Source organism: Phalaenopsis equestris, unplaced genomic scaffold (assembly GCF_001263595.1).
Source record: "Phalaenopsis equestris unplaced genomic scaffold, ASM126359v1 Scaffold000250, whole genome shotgun sequence".
Taxonomy (NCBI): Eukaryota; Viridiplantae; Streptophyta; class Magnoliopsida; order Asparagales; family Orchidaceae; genus Phalaenopsis; species Phalaenopsis equestris.
In genome coordinates, this window is record NW_018164692.1 from 318,329 (window position 1) to 333,678 (window position 15,350).

The 15,350-nt window shown below is 35.1% G+C and overlaps 1 protein-coding gene across 1 annotated transcript; it reads right to left on the bottom strand.

Annotated features, from left to right (window-relative positions):
* Nucleotides 1-7,505: 7,505 nt before the first annotated feature.
* LOC110024166 (CDT1-like protein a, chloroplastic) lies at nucleotides 7,506-11,036 on the bottom strand. The gene is made up of 7 exons (XM_020723972.1): nucleotides 10,425-11,036; nucleotides 10,016-10,135; nucleotides 9,643-9,877; nucleotides 8,858-9,547; nucleotides 8,568-8,769; nucleotides 8,393-8,483; nucleotides 7,506-8,156 (listed from the first exon to the last, which is right to left on the bottom strand). The coding sequence occupies exons 1-7, from the start codon at nucleotides 10,736-10,738 to the stop codon at nucleotides 8,099-8,101; spliced, it is 1,710 nt and encodes a 569-aa protein (XP_020579631.1). The 5' UTR covers nucleotides 10,739-11,036; the 3' UTR covers nucleotides 7,506-8,098.
* Between the last annotated feature and the right edge of the window lie 4,314 nt (nucleotides 11,037-15,350).

The window sequence follows — 15,350 nt, forward strand, 5'->3', positions numbered from 1 at the left end:
CTCCCTTCCACCTCCTTCATAAGGTTTCTCTCAGATTATATGAACATACCGATAAGACAAACCCTACGTCCTAAAAAAATTTAACATTTTGAAAGGAAAGAATGTTGAAGTGTATAGCCATGACCTATTTATCAAAAGCAAATCACTAAAAGAGCATATAAAGACAAAAGAAACATTTAATACTCTGGGGTGGATTAACGCTAAGCTGAACTCCCTCCAATGCACTTTTGAAGTACGTTTAGAAAAATTTCTTGGGTACTGCTCACACCGGAAGAGATAAAGTCAAACATTGAAAACATTCAAGCCATCCTAGATATTCTTGAATTTTTTCGCCCAATCTCAAAGGGCTGCAAAATCTGACGGGTCACATCACAGGCCTTAACAGGTTTTTTTCAAATGTGGTGATCGAAGTTCATCTTTCTTCAAAATCATGAAAAATTATAATTATTTTGTTTATACAAAATAATGTGATCAAGCCTTCAAGCAATTGAAGACATTATTTTCTTCACGGCATCTAATACAAAGTCTCAAATAAGAGAAGAATTGTTCATTTACTTGAGAGTTGAAAAGAAATAATCAGCTTCGTCCTAATTCACAAAAAAAAAGAAATAATTTCACATCTATTGTGCAAATAATGTCATATGTGGAGCTGAGATGAAGTACAAAATTATGGAAAAACTTGCATTGGTGCTCATTATTTCAGAAAGGAATCTATGTCCTTAATTTCAATCTCATGTTGTGAGTGTTATTGATATGCATAGAAAATGTGCTAATTCGTGTTCTATTTTAATATGAGTTTAAGTTAATTTTATGCTTTTGAAAGATATTTGTGTTGTGTTTTACAGAATAAAGGAAATAAGAGCATCAGAGCTGAAGAAACTCATTAAATTCACTAAGGATGCAAAAATGTTGGTGTCGGGATGTAGAAAGTAGGTGCCACATACCAGGGCCTAGTCGCCCAGAAATTCATGTCGAGAAGGCAGAAACTAGGTGCCCGAATGTAGAAGGTAGGAACCATAGGACAGTTCCTAGGCACTCAGAAATTCATCCCGAGAAGATAGAAAGTAGGTGTCAGGATGTAGAAATAGGCGCCATAAACGAACGCCTAGGCAATCAAAAGCAATTCCTAGGCGCCCAAAAGAGTCCAGAGTCTAGAAATTCCATAGAAGGAAAAAAGTAGGCGCAGCGGCTATAACGTCTAGACGCTAGTGACTAGCGCCTAGGGGCTACAAACCAGCGCTTAGGCGTTAGTTCACTCGGTTGGATGGCTTTCTATAGTTCGGACATGACTTATTGCCTGGAGAAGTATAAAAACATGGAATACGAAGAAGAGAGGGGGGTCTTTTTCTGCCATTTGAAACGTGAAAAACTTCTAGAGAAGGTTAGAGAAGATCAATGAAGCATTTTAGAGCGAGTTTTAAAGACAGAGTGGGAGATTGTGAGAGTGTCACAGTGCTTGTAACTCAGGATTTGAAAGAGATAAGTATGTTGAGTTCTTATTTGTTTTCTCTAAGAAACAATTTGTGAGACTCTTGTATATGATTTCTATCTTTAATACAATATTTATATTGATGAAATTGGGCATGCTTAATGAGTTTATTTTTTTTCTCCATTGTTGTGAAAATGCAGGGATGATTGTTTGGCATATATATGTGATTCTTTGTTTGTTTTCTCTAAGAAACAATTTGTGAGACTTTTGTATATGATTTCTATCTTTAATACAATATGTATGTTGATGAAATTGGGCATGCTTGATGAGTTAATTTTTTTTTCTCCTTTGTTGTGAAAGTGCAGGGATGAATGTTTGGCATATATATGTGCTTCTTTGTGTAAAATTTTCAATAGTGTTGGATTAACTTAGAAAACTTATTGACTTTTAACTTGGCTAGTTAATTTGTTAACACTAATCATGATTTTAGAATTTCAGTAAAAATCTAAGAAGAATGATTAAGTTAACCAAAAAAGCATCGAAATAGGGATGTTAACTTTGAATTCGTGCAAACGAAATGTGGAGCGAGTTTTTCTTGGGCCATTCATTTAATTTGGGGAACTAAACAAATGAATCTTCAATCTTTCTTAGACTACCGAAAAGAGATAAGGAAGAGTTTTCTCTTGTTTGACACTTGCTTTTGAATCACTTTATAGGCTTGAATCCCTACATAACCACTTCAAAGGATTAGGACAATGCTTAAATCAACAACTATTTCTTTTCATTGCTTGAAAAATTAGGTTTCGTTCACTTTTAAAACAAGGGTAGGGAAATTTCATTCAACTTTAAAAACTTCAATAGTTTAGGCTAGGACCAATAGTAGTAAACTAGAATTTTTCTCATTTGGAATCATCCCGCTCCCTTTGGGATCGACGCAAGGAACTTCATTCTGTATACTACTGATATGCCATGTATACTTGTGTGAGCCACCCATGCTTTGCCTAACTTAGAGCGTGTCAAGTTTTTGGCACTGTTGCGAAGAACGATGGTGAATTCAAATTAAAAAAAATATTAGTTGAACTTTTTGTCTTAAATTTGAAAATAGTAGAGTACAATATGACTTGTTATTTAGTTTATTTTTTTCTTCATTTATTTACAAAAATCTAAAAATGTTTTGTTAGTTACTTGTTAAATCTGTGCACTTGTATCTTGTTTTTTAATTTTTGCACAAAACTTGTGGCTTATTTGTTGCTTAATTTTATATTGAAGTTGTATGAGAGCTTACTCTATTGTTATGTAATTTCATTTTAAGTGTGTGGTGTTATCTTTAGCATAGGGCCACTTAGCTAGTTGAATCTGGTTGGTGTATGCATAGTTCAGGATCCTTTGACCTAGAACCTTACAACCCTGAGTTAGAGAGAATTATTAAGAAAATTCAAAAACTAAAAAAGGCTTCAACAAACTTTAGGAGAAATGAAACACAACCTCAGAAAGAACTCAATAATCATGGACCTAATACCATGACTCGGCCTCTTAAGGATTTTGCAAATTCTATGGTAGATGAAATCCACTTAAGTATAAGTACACCTATTGTAGAAACCAACTCATTTGAATTGAAACCCACCATAATCCAGATGTTGCAGAATAATCTGTTTGGGAGGGATGCCAATGGAAGATTCTAATCTTCATTTAGCAAGCTTCATAGAACTCTGCACTACATTTCACTATAACAGAGTCTCTGACTACGCCGCAAGGCTAAGGCTTCTCCCTTCTCCTTGAGGCATAAAATCAAAATGTGGCTAAATTCCCTAGCTCCTATATCTATTAAATTATGGAATGACACGACCTAGAAGTTTTTAGAAAAGTATTTTTCACCTTCAAAAACAACCAAACTTAAGAATTATGTTACTTCTTTTAGCCAGTTTGATGGTGAATTTATTTATAAAGCCTGAGAAAGGTTTAAAGAGCTCCTTAAGAAATTCCCCCACTACGCATTACCTGACTTGTTAATCATTCAGACTTTTTATAATGGGTTGGTATGGTCACTTAAAGTGGATCATAAATGCAGCAACAGAAGGTTCTCTAATGTTAAACTCCTTTGATGAGGCCTATTCTTTAATTGATGAGATGACGATAAATAATTTATAATGGCCTTCAAATCAAGTGAACCCTAGGAAGGTAGGCAGTGTTCACGACACGGATGTTCCATCTATCTTGACTAAGTTAGACTAATTAGGCTTGAATCAGCCACAAGGACCATCGGTCATAGAGAAAAAATTCTTATCGACAACTGGTGGATCCTAGTGCATTGTCTATCGATACTATGAATGCTATCAATAATAGATTTAACAATTCGTACTTCAATTCCCACAACCCTAATTGGAAGAACTATCCAAATTTTAACTGGAATAATGATAACCCAGATGTAGGAAACCAACATTGGGGGAACAATCAAGCTAATGCAATAAGAAATTGGAATAGCCAAGGTAGCGGGAACCCAAGACAGACTTACCCTCCATAATTTAATGCTAACCCTTAATTTAAGGATAAGAAGTTGTCATTGGAAGAAGTGGTGTTAAACATGGGGAATCATATTCAAAGTCATGTTGCTGTCATAATGAACATTGAAAAACAAATTGGGCAAATAGCTAATTTAATGAGCCAAGGATCCCAAGGGACGTTTCCTAGCAAAACATAAGTGAATCCAAAGGACCTGAATGTAAAGCACTACAATGTTATAAGTCTTAGGAGGGGAAAAGTGTGTGAAGAGCCTATGGTGGAAAAGCTTAGATTAGATGAGTCAGAGTCTAAACCTCAAAGTCATATAGAAACACTTAACCCTTACTCTAGAAAAATATCTGCATAACATAAGATAGGAAAAGAGAGACCACCACTGCCCGTTCCTCAAAGACTCCAGAAGCATATGAGGGACCAACAAATTTCTGAGGTTCTAGAGTTGTAAATAAACTTACCATCAATGTCTCTTATGCTAAAGCCTAGAACGAATGTTGAGTTATGTGGAGTTTGTGAAGCATGTCATAAACAAAAAGAAAAAATTAGAAGTTAGTGAGATAGTAGCCTTTACCAAGGAGTACATTGCGATCTTACAGAGGAAATTATCCAAAAAATTGAAAGATCCAGGAAATTTCACCATCCCTTATGCCATAGGAAAGAGATTTAGTGGGAGGGCTTCGTGTGATTTAGGAGTCTGCATCAAGCTTATTCCTTTATCCATTTTCAAAAAGCTGGGATTAGGATAATTTCATCCCCCCTCCCCTCAACCCTTCAGTTAGCTGACCAATCTATGACTTACCTGAGGGGAGTGATAGAGGATGTCCAAGTTAATGTTGAAAAATTTATATTTCCTATTGATTTTGTGGTCGTAGACATGAAAGAGGATAAAGAGTTTCCTTTAATTCTTGGTCGACCCTATTTAGTCACTGGTCGAGTTGTGATTGCTATTCAAAAGAGGGAATTTACCATTAGACTGAATGATCAGGATGTAACTTTTGATGTAATGAAATCTATAAAGTTTCCCTAAACCTCTAAAGATGCTCAATACTAGGATATATATGTGGTGGCAGAGGCAATTTATACCAATATGTTGAATTTAAGGAGGCCCCTAGAATGTTTAGGGAGGTAGTTAAGCCTAAGCACCCCACAACCCACCCCCAGTATATGAGCTCTCCCATAGGAGGAGCCCCTAAGATAAGGTTAGGGATTTCCCCTGAGTGGTTAGTGAGTGACTTCTTTGAAGGATACCCTACTGGGCCCTTCATGAGTGCAGGTGGCTCAAGCAAATTTCAAGAGGGAGGAGTGCTCAGAACATTGGAGCAAGAACTATTTTATAAAGTTTATCATCTGAATCGACACTCGCCATTCCAGAAGAAAGATGATTGTAAGAGATTCATAATAAACTAAGAAGTCTGAACTTGTGAGTAAAAAATTAACACATTTTCTAGAAGGTTGTAGAATAAATAACACATTGGATGATTTAAACAATTCTTCAGAATAGTAAAAATTTGGAATGATGGACCAGGGATTATTGAGAAGACAACTTGATCCTGGAGAATACTTTTATGTTTGATCAAAACTGTCATGGTTTGGCTGAGGACTTTAAACTAAGAACTACTTAGGAGGCTACCCAAGCATTATCTTGTCATGTGATTGCATGATTAGTTTATTGTGTTTGTGTGAGATTTGAGAAGGTTGAGGACGTTAAATTAAACACTTATTGGGAGGCAACCCAATTTCCTTTCCCTTGCTTTATTGAGTGCTTGTGTTCTTATTTGCTTATTTGAATATTCGGAGTTGCATACCTCTTAAAGAGTCATGTTGCTTGTTGAGGAATAGCCTCAATTTTATTAATTTTATTACTTTTATTTAATGCTCTTCGAATTTTGTAATTTTATTTGTGTTATTATGCTTATGTCAATTGGATTATTGTTGCTATGGACTTTTATTTGTTTATGTTGTGATGAACATACTATGTGTTTCTTTATGTTGACCACATCCTTCATTAATATTTATCCATGTGAAGCTCATGCTAATTTGATTGTGATATTCTTATTGTTCACTTAGCTATGTTTTGGTTGTCTTTAATTTGCATGCTTAATGATGACCTATCATGTGAAGTTTTGTAGTTTCTCTTGTGTTACAGTTATGCACTTTATTTACTTTTATTGTTCTCATTCTCGATTGCATGTGATGTCTTGCCCTTAAAGTATGTAGAAATCAAAATTTGGAATTCCATAAAAAATATAAGTGGTAGAAGTAATTAAAGATATGTACCGACTCATGAATGGAAGATACATATGTCAAAGATGTTTTTGTTCTTTTTTCTCTTTTTAATTTATTTTTAGGGGTTTCCAGCTTGTCTATCGTCATATAATTTCCTTTTCCGAGTAAACCTTTCTTGTAGATCATATGAATGATATAAAAAATGGAAGAATAAAAAAATAAGGACATGCGACGAAGGCAGACAAACAAGAGAAGAACGTATCTTTATGTGATGTCTTTGCCCTTAAAGTATGAAGAAATCAAAATTTGGAATTCCATAAAAATATAAGTGGTAGAAGTAGTTAAAGATTCGTACCAACTCATGAATGAAAGATACATATGTCATAGTTGTTTTTGTTCTTTTTCTCTTTTTAATTTATTTTTAGGGTTTTCCACTATCATCATATAATTTCTTTTTTCGAGTAAATCTTTCTTGTAGATCATATGAATGATCTGAAGATGGGAAAAATCAAAAAATAAGGACATGCGACGAAGGCGGACAAACAAGAGAAAGAACGTGAAGAACTTTCATAAAGTAAACTTCACGTGATAGCCCAAAAGCATATGTTCAAACAAGATTGGATCAAAAATACCTTGAAAACATATCCACAAAGAAGACCCTACGAAAGCAGCCCATCCATAACTAGAGAGTCAAGTGTATGTGCTTATTCTGAGATCAAGAGCAACTCCCAGAGGGACATATCCCTTCGGTTAATTACATCCTCGGAGATGCATATGAGTACTTTCGATTAAAGAAATATTATTTCCTCTTGAATGACGATAAGTGAAATGGTATCACAATGTATGGTTATTCCACAGGTGAATCTTGAAGCTTTCAAATTCTCGCTAAGCCACATGACAGATAGCGAATCTCACACATCCCAAATGAATAGTGGCTCATTGATAATCGAAACTCATGAAATAACCTAATCGATCATAAAGTTCACACTATGCTTCCAAGGCCTAACAAGGTAATAAGAAGACATAAGTGATGAGTGATGAAGCAGAAAGGAAATCATTCAAGTGGACATTTTCATTTTCCAAACAACAGAACACAAGACTGAAACTATGGAGATATGGTGTTATTAAATGGTGAAGGAATATCGTTGTGGTCGATGTACTTGCAAAGACAGTAACATACCCAATGGGCGGAGAAACGTTGTCGTTGTTCTCTGCACCACAACGGAACTTTATCGCATTCTCAAATGAGGCTTTAATTACTTTATTAATTGAATAAAACAATCTAATTTCAAGTGTTGAGCCAATAAACCTTTTTAGTTATTATGTACCCCATGAACCTATTTATTGGTGGAAGTTATCATGTGACCACATTAACTCTTCCATCTCAATGTTAATACACAGCTATCTTAAACAAGATAGATGACATGTGATCACTCTTCACACTACCTTTGTGACCATTAAGTTATTATGAGCAGTCTACATAGCTCTTAATCGCCAAGACTATCTTTTTAATCTAAATTAATGCACCTTTCCATTACAATATTGCCAGCGAGGAAAATATAGAATCGAAAAGCTTTTGCTGATTGGAGGAAATTTCCAAAAGTAAATAGCCCCCTTTTTTGTGGATACATTGAAAGTCAAGACAAAAATACTCGTGCAGCTCGAGCTGCCTCCAACCAAGGGTCAGGGATGAGCTGCGTTGATACAAGGCCTATATTACTAGCACTGTGGCACATGCTACATGAGAGACAGCTTTCTCCATACCTTGCGCCAAAATAAATACACTATATCATCAGCTTTGTTGCGACCACTGCATCACCAATGATAATCTATAGAAAAAAGTTCCAGCTCTCCATTCCAAGCTAGCAGAGCAACCTTAACATCAGAGTAAGCACTCAGAATCAGCAAAATGTACAATTTAGTACTCTTTTACTCAGCTGCTGCAAGCCTCTGCCGAATCTCTTGCGAGCTTGACATCTTATTCACACTGAATACAAGCAAAATGTGTCAGATTTGCCATAGAAGTCACTTCTGCATTTCAACTCGTAAATAGTTTCACAAAACATAGTTATTTGTTATTTGTCTAAATAATGCACTTTATTTCCCTATGAAGATTTTAATTTCTCCGAGTTAAAAAAAATAATGAAATTAACAAATTTCACTTCGTTTCAGATAATTTTTTTCTAACTTCAAGCAACCAAATGAGAACTCAGAGAAACTAACCGATAGATGATGTCCCCTGAAGTTGCCTCCTTTCTCAAAATCCAGTCTGGGACCAATTCTTCAATTAACTTCAACTGCTCTTCAACTTCATCTGGAACACATCAAATAAACTACTTATCATACAACGTTAAGCTTTCATGAACTGTTTCAAAGAACACAAAACATTAAGTCTTACTTCTATCAACTACACTGCAATTACATGAAAGAATCTTGTGAACAAGCTCTTGCTTAGTAATCACAGATCTATTCCCTGACTGAAATATCAGGAGTATAAAGTCAAAAAGTTTGGGCAAACTTGCAATCATCTTCCTCCGCAGCCTTGCCTCAGCTACATTGGCCTCAAGTTCCTCCATCACTGTTTTTTCCTTCTCCCTTATCTATAGAATAATAATAATATATTCAAGGGCTTATCTAAATTGAAGAGAAAGAAAAATTACAAACTCTAAGTTTTATAAATAGCCTTACATCTTGTAGAAGTGATTCGGGAAGAAAACCAATAACATCATCTTCTGCTGGTGAATTTTCAGAAAAATTTTCTGCAACGTCTAACTTCGAATTCTTTCTCGGAGTAGGAAATAATTTGGTCCGAGCCCGTTTCACATGCGGCTTTTGTGGAGTATCATCGATTGTGGATTTAAGACTTCTCTTTGGTGTGTGAAGTTCTGGTGTAGTTGTCATCATTAGCCTAGTAGAAGATAGAACATCCTTAACTGGAGTGGATTCTAGAGATAATATTTCACTTGGAATGCTGCTGTGGGCACTGGTCAGCATTTTTGAATCCTCTTCAGTTTGCTGAAGATTCGACACCAAGTGTCTTCTACCAGGAGAAGAAAACAGTGAGCTTTTGTGGATTGGAGGCATTGAAGAAAATTTAACAGGCGATGGAAAACTAAAGACTAATGAATCAACATTAGTGGCAGTGTCATTTGAAGAAGCAAGAGGAGTTCTGATTTTATCAGAACATGAAGTTCTTGCTGAAAATCTCCTCTGGAAAGTTGGAGAAAAGTGTGAAACTTTAGTTAAAGTTTCAGCAGGATGGGCAACAGGCAATGATCCGGTTGGCATAGAAGGGCCTAATTTATTGGTTTCAGTCGACATGCTTGATTTCATGTGACCAAAAGGATGTGGCAATGTCTCTTCTGGAATTTCAGCTTCCTGAAAGCAGGAAAAATAAGAATTCTTCAGTAAATAATCATAATATTTAACAAGTAAATAGGAAGGCCAATCAAATATATTCAGAGAACCCCCACCTTTGAATGTTCTCTAGCAAACTGGACAAGCCTCGCTCTGAAAAGTTTTCTTAAGGCTGAATATGAGCACTCTCCTTTTAGTTCCAGGTTGATTTCCACTGCATCTGGTTGCAAGGAAACTTGAAGTTCTGGCTTCATGCAGCAGGTAGCTTCATCACGCAAAAGCACCTTTTTAATTGAAATTGCTTCAGGTAGGATATGTTTCATTTGAGCTAAATGTTTATAACTAAATCTCCTGAAATAATCAAACTATACAGAAATAAGCAGAAAGAAGATTAATTTACAGCACTTTGCTTTGAAGATAATCCAATCACTTTGTGAGCTATAAACTAAGAATATAATTTTTTTTTCTTTTAACAATAAAAAAAAGTACCTCTCTGCCAAATGTTGTATGCTAGCACTGATATTGGTAAATGTGGGCAATGCTCCTTTTAGCCGAAGTAATCGGATTGAGCTGTCCAGGCAATTGAAGAACTCTGCCAGCATCTCATAACTGCATATAAACCATTAGATTATTTAAGTCCAAATATTTGAAGAACATACTAAAAACTAATGAGACTTTTAAGAAGATAAAAATCTTCCAGGAGAAGAAATCAAACAAGAACAATATGGAAATTCGAATCGTTTCATTGAATGGATCGATCCGACCACTTTAATTGGAAAATAAATAAAATACCCCAATTTCAACTTCAATTTTCACTTGGAATCCTTAAGAGAAAATAAAAAACAAAGATTCATCAGCAGAATCTCTTAAAAGAACGGGCAAAAATTCAAAAACCTACTTTTCCGATAGCTTCGCTGTGTCTGTAGCAGCTGAGGACATGACCCCCAAATCACAGCATGATTGAGATTTCTGCCGCAGCTCGCCAGCAGATCTGAGAAGATCCGATCGATTCGCGGATTGATTTCTGGTCATCCGCAACCCCATGGCAACCCTCCGCACGTCGCTGACCGAAAACGACAAGCTCCGTTTGCTGGCACGCCGAGGAAGCTCTGCCGGCTTCTCCGGCGTGGGGATCTCCTCTGACCCAGATGCATCTGCCGATGAAACCCTGTTCCGGAGCGGAGAAGCTAGCGTCATCTTCTTCTTCTCCATATCGCCTGAGAAACCAGATGGTGCTAGGTATTCAACGGCTTCGGGTAGGAGCAGGCCGCGATCCCGCCGTTGCCTTCCCAGCCAGCACTAAACGTGACTGTATCGCGAGGGTTTGATTACGAAGGCGATGATTCTGGGCAAAATCGGTAGAGGGGAAGGGACACAGGCTAGGGTTTCGCAGAGAAGAAGGGACCGGGAGAAGGATAGCTATGTAGAGGGCGTTTGGCGGGTAATGGCACATTTTGGCGGGAGAGGGTTTATGGCGGGAACGCAGGCCAGGAGCTTCATGGCTGGCGCCGGGCTTGGGTGGAATGGGCCGATTGATAAGCAATTGAACATTTTCAGTTAAAGTCCGTTGAATATTCATAGATTTGTATCCTAATTTCTATTGAAAATGCCAATATTTACATGAAAATTTGTGAAAGATAAAAAAATCATTAGGCCTATCATAATTTTAATAATCCATTTTGTAATTAAGAAAATAAAATGTGCTCCTTTCTTCAATCACTAGCTTAACATTTGATTATGTGAAACAATATAAGAGAAACGATTATTAAGGTTGATGGTGCTTATTAGAAAACAAATGTTAGTGTGTAGGTGTAAGTGTCATCTATAGATTGACGGTTAAGAAGTCGTCGGGTAATTATAATCTATTAATGACAGACAGTTAATAATATCAGAGCAATGATAATTAGATGATGGTGATCTGGTGATTACAAACATCAATATTCGTGGAATGATAGTAGTCAAGTGACAATTAATAAGATAATGATGATTGGGCAACCACAATGGGCAATATTAGTTGAGCAATGGCACAATGATCACTAGTAGTTATTATTAATTAATAAACAGAGCTCTACACTTATTTATATCTTTAAACTGCCTTATACTTTTGGTTCCCTTCACTAAAATTCAAATACTTTTAATTCAGATATTCCAATTTTATCCTTTTTTTAATCAAATAATTTTTTTAGAACTGAGAGGCAATCATGTATCGTTTTTGGCTGAATTTACTTGATATTGATTTGAGTATTTAGGATTAATTAACTTCAAATTAATTTTAATTCAAATCAAATAAATAACTTGATTACAACATTTTTTTTTATTTTTTTAAATCACTCCAATAAGCATAAAAATACACCTCACATGCATAAATATTTTAAAATTATAAATGGATAAATGAATTTATACATTAATGAAAATTCAATTTGAAATAAAATATATCAAACATATTTTTTTTATTTTAATATTGAGTGAGGTCATTTTATTTGAAATTTACCTTAATTCAAATTCAATATGATTACTTTATAAAAATATTCTACAAAAATGCTCAATTTTAGATAGGTTATCAACTAATTAATGGATAAGTTGATCTTAAAAAGAAATTTCTCTAAAACTCAATGTTTCTTATATCACCCAAAGCCTTTTAAAGACATTAAAAATATTCCTCTATTACTAGGATCTTCCTTTCTTAAATATCCATATTTCTTCATCCCCATACTTTTTTCAACATTTGATGACCCCTTTGATATTCTTTTGCAATAAATATGATTAATATTTAAAAATATTCTATAAAAGAGGTGAGTTCAAATCAGCACGCGCAATCAATTAACTAATGGTCAAGTTGTTATCAAAAGGAGGTCGCTCAAAAATTCAATATTTACTTATATCACCCAAAAGCTCTTTTAAGACATTACAACTTGTCCTTGTTTTGCTACTTTGCAAGCTTTCTTCAGCAATCACCCTTCATTGTATCCTAGTCCTTCTTTCATAGTTTTCGAAGTTTAGGTTTTAACAAACTTAGCGAGCGCTCTTTCTCTTTTTGTTTTTGTCGTGAGGTATTCTTTTTCTTTATATTAGTCTTTATGGTTTTTTATAAGAGTTATCAAATCCCAAGCATACAAAAAATTGTGTATTTTAGTTATATGTTTACATTCCTTCTTTTCATCAAACATATCACGTATTGAATGCCAAGTTGATGCACTCGTGCTAATAGAGTCTAAAGTTTTGAAGATAAATACCACAATTCTCAAAATATAAATGAGTTGAAATAGCTCGAGAGAAAATAGTTTTAGCATATTATTTGCGAAATAAATATATATGACTATTTGTGGACATTGTTAGAAGAAATTTTGTGCATGAAAGTTATCATTTCTCTCAAAAGAGAACTATTTTGGGATACAATTTTAGAAACTCATTCTTTGTTATATGATTTTTTCTTTATTTATAAAAAACTCTCTTGTATAATATAAAATGCATATTTATTACACACAATTTCTTAAGAATTTATGGGTAAATGATGCAGATCTGGCCCGCTTGCAAATGGGTAAGTTGATTGCTATGGGTGGGGTTGTGAGAAAATAAATCGAATATGGGTAAAAGTTTGTTCATCCGTGTTCAGTTAGTTTTGACTCCAAATAATTAAATAATTAAATATACTATTTATTTACATCTTTTTTACATTATTTTTTTATAATTCATTTTAAAAATGTGATGTTAGGGATGAGTGTTATAAATGAAAAAAAATAAAGTTAAACTCTTAGATATGTAAATGCCAACCATTTTTTTTTTTTTCAGATTTCCACTTTTTTGTTTGGTCAGATTTCCACTTTTTTGTTTGGTTTGTTTGGTCCAACATTCTTAGTAGAACTAAGGGGTGTAAATGGGACGAACACAAGCGAGCCTATCACTGTTCTTGTTCGGCTCGTTTATTTTTCGAACACAACAAATTTGTTCATGTTCGGTTCGTTTACTTAGCTAGCAGAACAAGAGTTATTCGCGAACAAAAAACACCCTAGTTATATATGCAACCGAATGAGCCGAGCTTGAGCGAGTCCAGACTCGACTTGGTAAAAAAGATCATTGTTCATGTTCGAATCGTTTATATATCGTGCTCAAAACATTTGTTTGTGTAAGTCTCGCTTGCTTTTCGAGCCGAACACGAGTTAGTCACGAACAATGAGCTATTTTGACAACCTTAATCACACAACCGTAAAATGTTAAGTGTATGACAAGATCTAAATCTTGTTATTTATATTAAATATTCATTTAAATAGAATTTAATATATTTTATTCTATTTTTAATTAGTAATTTGAATTGATTATAAATCTTTGTAGTGTTGTAGTCAATTAAATAATTTAAAAATAATACTCATTATGTATATATATTTGACAACACAATAAACTGACCAAATATTTTAGACGCGAAATCAGGGAAAAAAATTGCGTACGTCAATCGTACGCAGAGATGTGTACGTAATAGGTACACGGGCATTATACGAGGGTTACACGTGGGTTACAAGCGTGTTATAACTTCCTTGTAACTTTCGTGTAACTCACCTGTAACCCGCACTTTTATTTTATCCATTGGGATTACAAGATTACAGCGGGGTTACACGGGAGATACAACGGGGTTATAACCCCTTGTAATCCTCGTGTAACCCCCTGTACCCTTTTACATACGTAACTCCTGCGTACGCTTGACGTACGCAATTTTTTTCTCGAAATCAGACATTAATTTTGCAGCAGATAAATTCATTCGAAAAATATTGTGGCGGGATAATCAAAAGCAAAAATTACCGTCGCACATTTTCAGTTGGAAAACTGTTTGTGATGAAGGTTCTTGCGGCGGTACCATTTCATCCGATAATCAAGCATTAATCATGTTTTCCGTCAGAAAATTATAAGATTATAGGCTGATTTTTTAGCTAGTAATCATGGGCATTTCTGTAGTGACACAAGGTTGTGGTTAGCTGGCATTCCTAGACATGATGTAAGTCCAAACTTTTATATTTACTATCATATTGGGAAGATAGCTCAAGTCTTCTTGGACACATGCAATCAAATTGTAAGTCTCATTCTTGACATCTTCTCTGGGCATGCTTGAGTTCATGAGATAAAGCTATAAGTCTCATTTCTTACATCTATTGTGTTACTAGTACATCATACGGATAATACTTCCTAGCCTCTTCCTTACCAGCCCTATTGGACCATGGTATACCTATACCCTCCTTCTTACTTAACAGCACAAACATGCAAATAAGGAAATTGGCACTAATAGCCCAAGTTTACATCATGCTTCAAAACAAGACAATCTGTTAAGATGTATTTTTTTATGAAATTATCTCTTTCAACAATGTTTAACCCCTTGCCACTGCGACCATTGTAAGCCATATCCACATTCACATATCCATTATTCCATCTTTAATGCCTAACATTGATGCCAAAGACAGGACAGTATTAGAGGATCTCCTTCGAAAGGGAGAGGTGAGAGAAACTTGGGAGACACAAGGGGTGCATGAATAAAGGCACGCATAAGCATACGGGGGAGACATAGTAGGATTATGACAAAAGAGAGTCCACGACATCAAGCCCTTTGACCATCCAGGGGAAAAATCTCACCCTTGCTTCTTTATTTTTCTTATATTTTTAAAGGAGAAAGCATTTGTAAAGGAATTCTCACTCTCTTGTATGCCTCTGATAATCTTTCCTTAGACCAGAGTAGCTTTTTTGTCAATCTTGTAGTGGAGGAAGATCACATGATTAAAGCATTATAAAATTTTTGGCATGTCATTTAATTGATTGTTGTCATTCTCTTTCTCAAGTCTTCTTG